Source organism: Rhinolophus sinicus, linkage group LG17 (assembly GCF_036562045.2).
Source record: "Rhinolophus sinicus isolate RSC01 linkage group LG17, ASM3656204v1, whole genome shotgun sequence".
NCBI lineage: Eukaryota > Metazoa > Chordata > Mammalia > Chiroptera > Rhinolophidae > Rhinolophus > Rhinolophus sinicus.
The window spans coordinates 17,950,860-17,964,032 of record NC_133766.1 but is presented as its reverse complement, the minus strand read 5'-3'; the positions used below and the strand labels follow the sequence as shown (position 1 = coordinate 17,964,032).

Below are 13,173 nucleotides of genomic sequence, written 5' to 3'. Positions count from 1 at the left end.
CCTAAAGTATAATATCGGTGTTTTTAAATGACTCTCTGGTTAACACAAGGCCCTTAAAATGCTTTGACTTTATCCACTACCTTCCTGATTTATATGCTGCTTTTTTGTCCAGTTTTAGTTTCATATTGTTTTAAATTTCTCAAATTAAACATAGTGTTGGTGTTTATTTTGATTTACCCACATGTTTAAAATTTATTTTGCTTACCATTCTTTCTTAAATCGTAGACCTTTCTTTGAAAATAATTTCCCTTTTTCCTGAAGTATACCCTTTACAAGTTAATTTACGGAGGGTCTGTTGGTTATAAACCCAGCTTCATAATGTCCAAATGTCTGTTTTGCCCTTCTTCTTGAAACCTTATTTTTACTGGGGTTCGACTCTTAGGTTGACTGATAGTTATTGTTAAAGATATTACTCTACTGCTTCTAATTTCTCTCATTGCTGTAAAGAAGTCTGTCTAATTATTATTCTTTGGAGGTAATTTGTCTTCAGTGCTCTTAGTAGTTTCACTTTGTATCTGAGTATAGATTTATTTCTTAAAACTTGTTTTGGATTCATTCTATTTTCTGATTTCTATGTCTTAAGTTCTATAAAATTCTCATTTGTTGCCTCTTTGAATATTACTTGTTCCTCATTCTTTCTATTCTTTCCTTGAAAATATAATGGACTTTTACGTATCTCTTAACCACTCATTTTCCATCTTTTTGTCTTTCCATATTTCTATTTGTCTTCCTATATGCATTGTGGGTCTTTTTCTCATATGTGCAGTCTAAGTCAATACTTTTCTTTTGAGCTCTATCGAATCTGGTAAGTAGCCCATCCATTGAGTTTCTAATTTTGTTTCTAATATTTTTTATTCCTAGATGTTCTGTTTGGCTCCTTTGCACATCTGCTTGTTCGGTTTTTGATAGACTCTTATTCCTTATAAGAATAGTCCATATTTTTAATTGTCTTTTGTTTCTTTGTACACAAATAACACATTTATTGTATTATCTTTATTTAGCAATGCTAATATCTGCAGTCTTTGCGGGTATAATTCTGTTGTTTGCTTCTCTTTCTCACTCACAGGGCTTATATAGCAGTTTGTGTTGTGAGCTCCTTTTCCATGGAACCTACCTGGGAAATTTTTGAGACCTGGGTTTAAAGTACGTTCTTCTAGAGACAGTTTACTTCTGCTAAGTGTCTGAAAGCCCTACCAACCTGAGACACTTTAAATTTTTGATTTGGGCATTTTTAGGCGAGACAGGTCATAGAAATTTAGTCCCTACAACTGCCTGAATGTAGGCTCTGGTTAGGGATTCTCCGGGGAGCCTAGTTTGGGTTTCTTTTCCATTCAGCCAAGGATAAGGTAGACGTGACTCCCTTTACTCATGCTCTCCCTCTGCTGGGCAGGGGTATTTGTTCTGCTTGTACAATGGTGAAATCCCCTTCCAGAGTCTGGCTTTATCTCCTATGCCCTGTACCTGTTCATTAAAGTTTGGACTTTAGGCAAATGCCAACTCCTACATACTTGCTCGTCCCTCTGGATTCCTGCTTTCTCGTCATTTCTGGTCTCTGAGGAATTTCCTCACTTCCCTGCCAGCTCAGAAATGAATTTTAAAAGAGTTTTTTCAAAAATACTTGATCCAGCCATTTTAGGAGTGCTATGCTGGGAGGAGTTTCCCTGCACGTCAGATCTGGCCGTTTACAAACACTGCCATCGTTCTCAGCGTGTGTGGCTGTGTGTGGCTTTGAGGTGGATTTCAAGCAACGAAGTGGATTATGCTTTATTATACAGTTGTTTTATGACTTTTACTCAGAGTTCCTTTTCTAAAGAATTGGATTATTTATTCAGTGAAATACCCTTCAACATAATGGACACAGTTTCTAATGGATTCCTGTCGCAGAAGCACAGAATAACATTGTATTTTTATATCGCACTTGAAGAATATTGCAACTAATAATGAAATCCTACTTACGAGTTCATGGTCATCATTAGAACTTTCTTAATGTCTTCCAAAATGCAAATTCCCATTGTTTTTTCACAGATAAATAGACCTGGAGTTTAGAAATGTCATGATTAAGATAATTCTGTGTCCTTTTTAATGTTTGGAGGCATACTTTTTCAACAACTCTAAAGTGAGAATGAAATGTTACCTCTTTTTTTCACCAGCTGTCTGATCTGCCACTTTTCATAATTCCTGATTTGCCCCTTTTTTACTTCCTTAAAAAACTTTGTACTTAACATTATAGTGTTCTTTTCCCCTTTATTGCTTAGAAAAAATATATCCCATCTTGAAGCAAACAGGAATAGTTTAGAGTCTAACTTAGTTTTTCTTTTGTTTATAGTCTTCTGGGTGTAGAAACCAAACATTTTATCGAGTGGATTAATTAAGGATACATTATGTTATATGCTTATTTCTCCCTAATTGATGAGTGCCGTGTGTGTGTGTGTGTGTGTGTGTGTGTGTGTGTGTGTGTACTCGTACATAATATAATTGGTTAGAAGTATTTTTAGGTATACTTAGTGCAGCAGATAATAGTAGTACTGTTTTCTACTAGTAATAGACTGTTTTCAACTTATACATGTGTAAAAACTAAATGACCTATTCTGTCTTTATTCTCTAGGGTAATACTGAACAACCTGTCCAAACTAGCAAGATTGGACTTGGAAGGAGAGAGTATCAGAGTTTGCAACACCGACATCATTCTCAGCGTTCTAAATGCCGTCCACCTAAGGGCATGTATTTAACTCAGGAAGATGTGGTAGCTGTTTCCTGTAGTCCCAATGCAGCCAACACCATCCTGAGGCAACTGGACATGGAGTTGATCTCTTTAAAACGTCAGGTATTTTATAAAAATCATACTTTTAATGACTCTGCCCATTTTGCTTATCCACTTTTAGCTCCGTAAACTCAGTTCTTTGTAGCTTTTTCTCAGCCACCCATTTACAAAAGCTTCATTCTTTAAAATGTACCTTGTTTCCAGATAGTAAGATGCATCGTCTATTCTAGATTTGAATCCCAGTGTTTCTACCTGTTAGCCTTGTGATCTTGGGAAGTAATAGAATCTCTCTATACTTTAATTGTATACCCGTGAAATTGGGGATAATAATCACACTTTTCCTACAAGTTGTTGGGAATTATTTGGGAGGATATATGTAGATTGTTTAGCAATATTGGGCACATTTTGAAGGCTCAGTGGCTAATGGCTGCTCTCTTCATTGTCATCATCACCAGCAGTAAGTAGTGTTGTGAAAGTATCACCATCATAATCAGTTAGGGGTTAAGAGTCAGAGTCGTGAGTCAGTGAACCTGGGTTCCAATCCTGGCTATACCATCTACTTCCTGCGTAACCTTAGGGGAGCTGCTAACTTCTCTCAACTTCCTGAAATATGGATAATAATATGGTTAAGGAGGAATTAAACAAGATATTATGATAAGTGCTTACAACAGTGGCTGATACATAGTAAGTACTCAATTAATGGTCATTACTAGGTCTCTGGCCTTTCTGTCTTCTTGTCCTTTATTTGTTTATTTGTTTCTGTTGTTTATTCTATCCCTTAGATCTAGATACTCTTCTAAGTCTGTACTTTCTTGGTCTGTATCAACCAACCTACACTACATGCCAGTGATTTTTTAATTGACTTCTTAAGCTGTGACTTTTCTCCCAAGCAGCTATATTTCCAACTACCTGCTAGACATTTCATCTAACATCAAAAGATTTTTTTCTCTGTTCCCTGTCAGAACATCAGACGCATCTTTGATTCATCCCTTGCTATTATCACTCCCCCAACACACAAACCCGAGTCGAAACCAAGTTATGTGAGGTTTATCTCTGAAATGTCCTTTAAATCTAACCCCTTATTTTTAATCTCATCACTACTGCCCTTGTCCAGGCAGGACTTACCACCTCCTGTCTGACAATGACTGTTGTCGATGCTCCTTGCTGTCTGCTTGCTCTTTAGCTCCATGTTGCACATTGTTGTCAACGTTACCTATTTAGAGTACGTACTGCTGTGATCAAGATCATTCATTTTAAAGGTCTTCATTTGTTTCTACTTGCCTTCAGCAGGTTATAGCAGAGGTAGACAGGATTTCATAAGAAGATCTTGTTAAGAAATTTGATGGGGTCAGCCAGATGGTTCAGTTGGTTAGAGCGCGAGCTCTGAACAACAGGGTTACCGGTTCGATTCCCACATGGGCCAGGGAGCTGCGCCCTCCACAACTAGATTGAAGACAACGAGCTGCCGCTGAGTTTCTGGAGGGACAGCCAGATGGCTCAGTTGGTTAGAGCGCGAGCTCTCAGTAACAAGGTTGCCGGTTCAATTCCCACATGAGATGGTGGGCTGCGCCCCCTGCAACTAAAGATTGAAAACGGCGACTAGACTTGGAGCTGAGCTGTGCCCTGCACAACTAGGTTGAAGGAGAACGAGTTGGAGCTGATGGACCTGGAGAAACACACTGTTCCCCAATATTCCCCAATAATATTTATTAAAAAGAAAAAAGAAATTTGAAGTTCATCATGAGTTAGGAAACTACTGAAGGATTTTAAAGAGAGGTGTAACATGGCCATATTTACATTTTCCAGCTATATCTCTGCCTTTTTTTTTTTTTTTCTTTTTCTAGTAGTTGCTCTAGGGACTACAATATGCATCCTTGGAGTTAATATTAGGTCACTTCACATAAAATGTAACAACCTTGCAACAGTATAGTGTGGGACCAAGCTAGTTTCTCTCTATCCCTTTCTTTGTCCCTTGACCCTGGTTACCCAAACTGATCCTGTATTTCTCTTTTCATCTTCAGCAAATTTTCTGACTATCCCACATTAGCTTCCTCGCCGTCTTACTATCCCTTATTCTCTGAGCCTTCCCAATCCAGTTTCTGTCCCACACCCCATTCCAGTTCTACCACTGAAAAAGCTACTTTAAGATCATTTGTGAAAATGTTGCCAGGTCTAATGTCTTCTTGATTCTTATTTCTCTTGACTGTTCAGTAATATTTGACACTGACAACCACTTCTTTTTTTCTTTGGACTTCTATGACACTAGGCTCTTGAATATACGTATATATTTTATTTGATATTGACTGCTTCGCCTTTAGTTGAACCACGAACGTGTGCAAGACTCCCATCTTCCTAACCAAGCACTCCTTCTCTTTAGAAGACTTCTAAAATTCTTTGCCTATAACATTTAAAAAGTGCTCAAAATTTTTTTAAATAATGAAGGAATAAAATATATTCAGTCACATGTATTCATACTTTATCCTCAACACTGTGAACTTCACTTATGGACCATTTTTATTGATTTTTATAAAGGAACTGTTCTAAAGCTCTGAACTCCTTTCCTGGTTGTTTATTTCATGTGTGTGTGACATAGTAAATGTTTGCGTTCTTGGGTTTACAAATTGTATTTCTATACGTATCCCAGACACATCTCATGTACAATGTCCAACTGAAATCTTCCATACCCACGCTAGTTATCTGTGCCTCTTTTTGCTTTCCCTAGCTTGGTGAGCAGCACATCATACACTTGGTTACTTAAGCCAGTGACCAAAGAGTTAACCTTCATTCCTCCTTCTGCCTAATGATCCGCAATCAGGTTGTTGCAAAGACATCTTCATATTGTTTCCAAGTTATTTCTTTAACCCATCTCTATGTACCACTACCACTATTCCTTCCTTCCTCTTTTAATTGAAGTCCTCAATATTCCTCACTTGGATTGTTAAATTGATTAGTTTCCATCCTTTTCACCCCATTCTATTCTCCAAATTACTACTGGAATTCTCCTTTTAAAAGGCAAATATGGTTATGTTGCTCCCTTGTTTAAAAATCCTTTAGTTATCCTTCAATCTTTAGACAAAATTAAAATTCTTTGGTCCCAGCCTAACTGCCCAGGCTTTAGGGCTTTCCCGCCTTCCTAAATGCATTCTGCCTGGAAGGCATTCCCTCCCCAGCCTTGTCTACCTGCTTAATTCCTGTTAGTCCTTGAAAACTCAATTTTGGTGTCATCTCTGGAAAACTTAATTTTCACTACCACCCACACCCATTAACACATATACAAACACACTTACTCTCTTGTTCTCTTTCTCTCTCCAAGTCTAGCTTAGATGTTTTAATATGTATCATAGTTTTATATTTATTTATCTCCCCACTAATCTCTGAAATCCTGAAGGACTGAGACTTTACATTTTCTCTCTGTATATCTATCTAACATGGCTGACCAACTAACCACATTTGGACCAACCTAGATTTATACATATTAGATGTGTTTTTAAGATCTCTGAAGAAAAAAAAAAATTCACAAATCACTTAAATATTTGATTGTCCATAGTGAAAAAAAACCAAAAACCAAAAAACAAAAATAGTGAATGAACAAACAAAAATCCTAACCTTTAGTATTCTAGGTTGAAATTAACAGTATTGCTAATGGCATAGTAGTTAAAAACTTGACATAATTCAAATTCAGGTTCTATTTTCTATGTCTGTAGTCTTGGGCAAGTTTCTTAACTTCTCTGCTTTACCTTCCTCACCTGTATAATGGTTAAAATAGAGTCAGTTGTGCTATAACACTTGTTTTGAAAACATGAATTTGTTCCAACACAATTGGTATACTAGGGAACAATTGAAGCATAATACGAGTTTTGCATTTGCTTATATGTGATTTTTGTCAGCAAAAAACTGTACCTAGCTACCTGAGTACTTACCCACATACTTCATAAGTATACCAGCTACCGTGTCTATCCTGAAATAAAATTAAAAGGGTTTTGGTATATATCCTTTTTATTGAGAGCTCAAAAATTCACCTAAGTACATGATCTGATTCACATTTTGGCTTATTTTGTTGAAGGTTCAGAATGCTAAGCAAGTAAACAGTGCACTTAAACAGAAAATGGAAGGTGGAATCGAAGAATTCAAACCTCCTGAGGTACGTTATGAAGAATACACGTGGCTAACTGGTGAAACCTTGTTCTTTGAGTTATCCAGTGTTCAGCCACTACTTTGGTCACATGTGTTGTTAATACTGTGAAGGTTTAATAGTATGGATACCTTGTTATGTCTGTTTGTCGTTTAGATAGTCTTGAGAGACTTGGCTAATGATTTCAGTTAAATCATTTATTTCCTGCCCTTAGCAATTCATTTCAAGCAAAGTAATTAGGGAGTATAGCTATACAAGTAGGCCCCGTGCATGTGAAACCAGAAGAAGGTCATTGATGAACAAGCCAGTACATTTCTTGTTCTACAGCAGTGTTTGCTCAAAGCCCTTTCCTGCTTGTGTGAATTGGTAACACAGCAAGAAGATGATCACCAAAAAAGGAGCTCATTTTAACAAATTTAAGATGCTTGTCTTTTGGCTCAGATTTCCAATTAGGATTTTAGTATCTGAACTTACATTCTTGTATTTGTATCCCTGAAAATACGAAATCTGAAAACAAGATACAGATTGATCATAAATTTGTATTTCAACTGAGACTTAATGTTTTTGGTATTTGTGATCATTATAGGAGTACTTAAATGCCCGTGAAGTCCGATCAAGTCTTTTTACAGAAGGTCCTATTATGAAATCTTTTTTCTTTTTTTTTTTTAAGACTCCTATGTTATACTTCATATGCTTCACTGGCCTTTCTATGTATGTAATAATCGAATAATCTTATTAGATCTTAATGGGACATTTCCTCCCATGCCCCAGATCACACATTGACTGAAATACCTGCAAATACATGTGAGGGGTTGGGAGCGAGGCAGAAGAGTAGTGCTTCAGAACTAATGCACCATATGCCATCTTACTCATTACAGTCTTTCAGAAGGAAGAATCATTATGAAGAAAGTTGTTTTTGTTTGTTTTGAATATCTCTTTCAAGGTTAGGAAGTGGAAAAGACTAAAATATACATAGACTAATACCTCATTCCAGCCCCACAGGTAAACTGACAAACATTCTGGTGACATTTATTTAAAGACAGTATAATACCAAGAATACTACTTTACTTTGTTATATTATTGCAACAAAAAAATCATTGTAAATTTTGTATTGAAATTTCATATTTAATTATGTATTAAAATATACAAAAGCAAAAAACTTTAAATGCCTATAACTTAAAAATACAATTTAATAATTAAACGTTAAAATAGAGCAGATATTGAAAACATTATGGGAATACCATGAAGAACTTTATGCCAATAAGTTTAAAAATGTAAACAAAACTTAGAAATTCCTAGGAAAATATGTCTTACCAAAACTGTCTTAAAAAGAAAGAAAACCTGAATAATTTATAACCATTAAATAAAATGAAGGAGCTATTAACATTTTTCTCTTAAGAAAACACCAGGCCCAGACAATTTTCCAGAAAAAGTATACCAAATTTTCAACGAAATGATAATTCTAATTTCAAATTTTCCAGAAAATTGCAGGATATTCTCATTCATTAATATTAGATACAGTGAGACGTGCAAATGCAATAGCACTTAGAACTTTCCTATATGCTGCCTCATTTGATGCTCGTATGAATCCAAAGAAGTAGATGAAGCATTGCTGTTATTTTATATGAGGAAACGGGGCCTCAAGTTAACGCACTTGATCAAGGTCACACGTCTAGTAAGTAGTTAACCTCTGGCTCTATTTCAGATTCTTAGAGTCCAGTTGGTGTCCTAGACTAATATCATGCTGCCTCTTACTTTTGGAAGTTTTCATATAATAGCAAAATTGTATAATAGATGGTCCCATTTAAATGCAATTACTGGGTTAGAAATTATCAAACATTTATTACACTTTTTGGTTTATTGTGAAAACAAATCAAAATGAAACCACAATTTTGACATTCTACTGTCCATACACTGAAGTTTGAATGTGACTTTGAAGTTGATTTATTGAACTCGTATGACTTGAAAACGTATATGTTTTATTATCTAGAAAATACCCAACATATACTTATATTTATCATTCTTGCCTTTCAGGGAGAGCAACCTGAATAGATACACATATTTCAAAATACTAGATTAACAGCCATAATAAAGACCTTGAAAAAGCATGTGATCTCTCCCCTTACCTTTAGATTAGGTAATTTCTAACCTAAGGAATTTCATTAACTTTTGAAACAATAGGCGACTAAGTGATGTAACTCAACTAGAAGTAAACAGTTACTAAGATGCTTTACTTATTCATTTGGTTGTGTTAGTTATTTTCATTTAGGGAAAAATTTGGTGCAAAGTCCATACGTCCATAAGTATTTATTGATCAGTTATTTTATGTAAAGCACTGAGTTAGGACTGCAGGAAGTATGTGTTTGGGAAACATGGGGGACACATGAAAATGAGGAAGAGATGGATTTTCCATCTGCTTTTAAGAAAAAAGGAACTTGTAGTCTAGATGTTATAAGAGAAACTGATTAAAGTTATGTGATAGATGTACCGTGTTTCCCTGAAAATAAGACCTGGCCGGACAATAAGCTCTAATGCATCTTTTGGAGTAAAAATTAATACAAGACCCGATCTTATTTTACTATAAGACCCAGTCTTTATAATATAATATATAATATAAAATACTGGGTCTTACATTAAATTTTGCTCCAAAAGACACATTAGAGCTGATTGCCTGGCTACGTCTTATTTTCGGGACAACACGGTGTGAGTAAAGTGTCACAGGCAAACAAGTGGTCATTATTCATTCTGCTCGGATCATAAGGGAATACTCCGTAGAGGGGGATGTTTCAGCTGAGGTTTGAAGGATCTGTAGGATTTTTACACATACAAAAAAGGGCAGCCAGAGGGAATCATGAGCAATGGTTTGGTGTTGAGCAGTACATTCAACATACAAATCCAGTGGGGAAATATAAAAGCACTTTTATAAACCAGTCAACAGGTATTCTCTTCAACACTTATTATGTGCTCATTATGGTGCTAATTATAATTACTATTGAGAATTCAATAGAAGTGTGAAACAGTCTTTTCTCCAGTAGTACATTGTCTGCGTAGGAAGGCAAACTTGGATGCAGAGGACGAATGAACACCGTGTATGAGCGGTATTGACAAGGCTGAGCTGAATAGGGACGTCTTCATGGTAGAGACCAGTTAGCAAGGACCAGAGTGTGAGTCTTTGTGAGAGCTGAGAGGGCTGCCTTTTAAATTAGTCAGATGGAAATACCCTACAGCTCCTTCTATATGGGAAGGATGGAATGAAAATATTTAATTTTAGGGAAGTTATCTTGCCATTGTTATACAGGATAATTTAGAAACTTTACAGCTGCCCAAATACCAAGCATGTGAGTGATAAAGTAAATGGTAAAGGGGATTGGGTAGGGTTGGGCATTAGTTGTAGGAATGGACAGCAAGTGATAACTCTAAAGAGCATTGCGAAGTAGAAATCAGTGTATCCCCTTCAAAGTATGTGGGAGTGTTGGGGGGAGTGGTGGATGTTTGGTCAGGCTTTGATTTGTTTTGGGTGAAGGTAGGTAGGTGGGGACAAAGAGCTTAATGAATCCAGGAAGAAAGAAACTGAGAAAGGAGTGCTTTTTGAAGCCAGAAATTTCCCCATGCGTGGATGTTTTCATGCCTACGTGGGTGACATTCTTTCATTATGGATGTTGGATGGAATTTTTAGCATTGGGTAGGTTTAACTTGGTGACCTTTTCTAACTCTTCCCACTCAGAGATAGTATAAATCTACTACTGACTAAAATGGGAAAGATGTAAAGACTAATTAAGTTATAAGGGAAAGAATGCAGTAAAGATGCTGAATTTACTAAGGCTGTCATAGATTGTTCTAGAAGGCTCTTTGGGGCCTTTTTGTTATTACTAGTATGTATTGGATTGTTTTATATTAATATTTTATTATTTTTTAAAGCAATGGTACTTCAGACTGGGGTTTGCTGTAGAATGTTCTCAGTGGTACCACCCAGCTAACCACAACTACCACACAGTGTTAGATTCCTAGATATATTCTAGTTGTCCTTTCCTTAAGTTAAATAAACCTCTATGAGCGTTTGTTGGGTTTAAAAGAGAATATAAAAATTAGTAACTTGAAATCTTATGTGTTTACAAAATTTTGATCCTCTTTCTCCTTTAGTCTTCACCCTTTTCCATTGCTTCAATTTTGTCACCCATAGACTATTCAATTCCATACAGTTTCACCTCCACCCCCTGCATTTTCCCACTCAAGCGTCTTCTTAAAGGTTAACATTGGTGCTAATGACCAGTTTCCACAGCTCTACTAACTCATTTCCTTTGCCTTCTTCTGAGCCCTTGACATAGATGACAACCTTTATTCCTTTAATTTCTGAGAGGTTATGTTCTCTTTTATAACCATTATGTCCCCTTCTTAGCTGTAACTTCCCCTTCTATATGTAAATTTAGCTGTAACTTCCCCTTCTATACATAAATATAGCCGTTCTCCAAGTTTTTACCCCCAGAATTCATTTCTCTCTCTTCTCTTTGGAAATATACAATCTTCATCACCATATTAAAGTTACATCATATGTACATTTAAATGAGACAAATTCAAAGATGATATTCAGTCAAATAAAAGGAAAATGTTTAGTAATAGCAAGTGCAGTAGTGCTGGCGATTCTGCCTTGGCTCCATTTATTGAGTGTGTGCCCCAAGAGTGAGCAGTTATGAGGCTGGGAACTGGGAATCCACTGTTCCTTTAGTCAGTTTTAGCTTCCACATGCCTCCTGTGTGAGCATCTCCTTGAACTGAATGAGATTCTAGTATTTAAATATGTATTTATATTTTTCATTTAATACTACCCTAAATTTGAGCCAAAGGCTTCATCTGGGATTTAACTACAAAACGAGTGGTCCGTTCCAGTGCTGGCGGAACACCTGGCTACGTGGACCTTCATGCTCAATTCATAGGTTGATTTTAGAGCTTCACATCTGAGTAAGATATGACTCCATTGTTTTCCCTCATAAACATTTTCCAGGCCCTTAAAAATGTGTTTGAATAGATGAATCTGTGTTAGCCTCAAGTGGGACCTGCGCTCCGCCTGACCTGCCAGATACCTCATTTTCGGTGAATCCCAAGTGAATTCATTTTAGCCTTGCCTTCCCGCATCTCCCAAATGAGCATGTCTTCTGAAGTCCTTAACACCTTTACCCTTCTCCCAGCTCTAGGCGTAAAGTCTTATTCTGGTTATAATCCTTCCCCTCTCCTGCTCTTCCCTGCCCCGCAAAAAATATTGCGTATTAATATCAACCTTGATATTTACTGCCCTTCTAAAAGAGGTCCTAACCATGTTTTGGTTTGGTTAAATTTCACCAATTTTCCAGGCTTATTTCACTTGTTCCTGACACAAATCCTATTGTTCCCAATACATGGTATGCCTTTTCCTCATCGTTGCCTTTCAGAAACTCAGTTCTTAAACCCATCTCAATCTCCAGCCTTTCCAATGTGCGTTTTCCCCCATTCCAATCATTGTGACTTTTCCTCTCATCTTTGAATCCCCGTATGCTCTTTACAATTCTATTTTAATAATATTAGGTTGGTGCAAAAATAATTGTGGTTTTCGCATTTATTTTTAACCTTTTAAAACCGCAGTTACTTTTGCACCCACTTAATAGTTATTTGTGTTCATCCCATCTCCTGATTTGCTTGTGTGCTGAAAATACGTTTTCATAGTGCAAGTTATTTCTTTTTCATTTTTTGTTCCCTTTCCATTAATAACACCTTTTCCTCCAGTTTCTACCTTTCAGGTTTAACAAACATCAATTGATCAACTTTAACTTGTTTGCTCAGGCAGTGTTCTAGATGTTTTTTACATGTATTATAAATATATCTTCATATATACCAGGGGGTGCCAAAAAAATGGATACAAGTGGACACTTTAGTCAACGTTGCTCAAGCAGTAGTTCGCCATAATCAGAAGTGTCTGGACACTGATGGTAACCACTTTGAGCACCTCTTGTAATTGCAGAAGTCAAACGTGACTTGTATTCATCTTTTGTTATCGGTACATATTGAGTATTACAATTTTAATAGTTTTTTCCTTAAAATATGTATGTATTTTTTTTGGCACCCTCTGTATTTTACATCTATTCTAAATGTATCACTCAGAACAACTTGCAGTGTAGTTTACAGGAGATTCTCAGTATCCAAATGCTCATTGATCTGAAGAGTGAATGGAAAAGCAAAACTTGCCAAACAAAATATTCTCTAATGAACTGAACACTTATAAAATTGGGCTCTACTCATCACTTTTCCCGAAT

General features: G+C 36.3%; 1 protein-coding gene across 5 annotated transcripts in view; it reads left to right on the top strand.

Annotated features, from left to right (window-relative positions):
- Positions 1–13,173, top strand: part of RCOR3 (REST corepressor 3) — a 50,451-nt gene that overhangs the window by 23,750 nt on the left and 13,528 nt on the right. For all 5 annotated transcript variants that reach the window (XM_074322421.1, XM_074322419.1, XM_074322420.1 and 2 more), the window contains exons 8-9: positions 2,606–2,824; positions 6,825–6,902. In XM_074322421.1, coding sequence (XP_074178522.1) covers positions 2,606–2,824; positions 6,825–6,902 — 297 coding nt within the window. The remainder of the gene's footprint in view (positions 1–2,605; positions 2,825–6,824; positions 6,903–13,173) is intronic.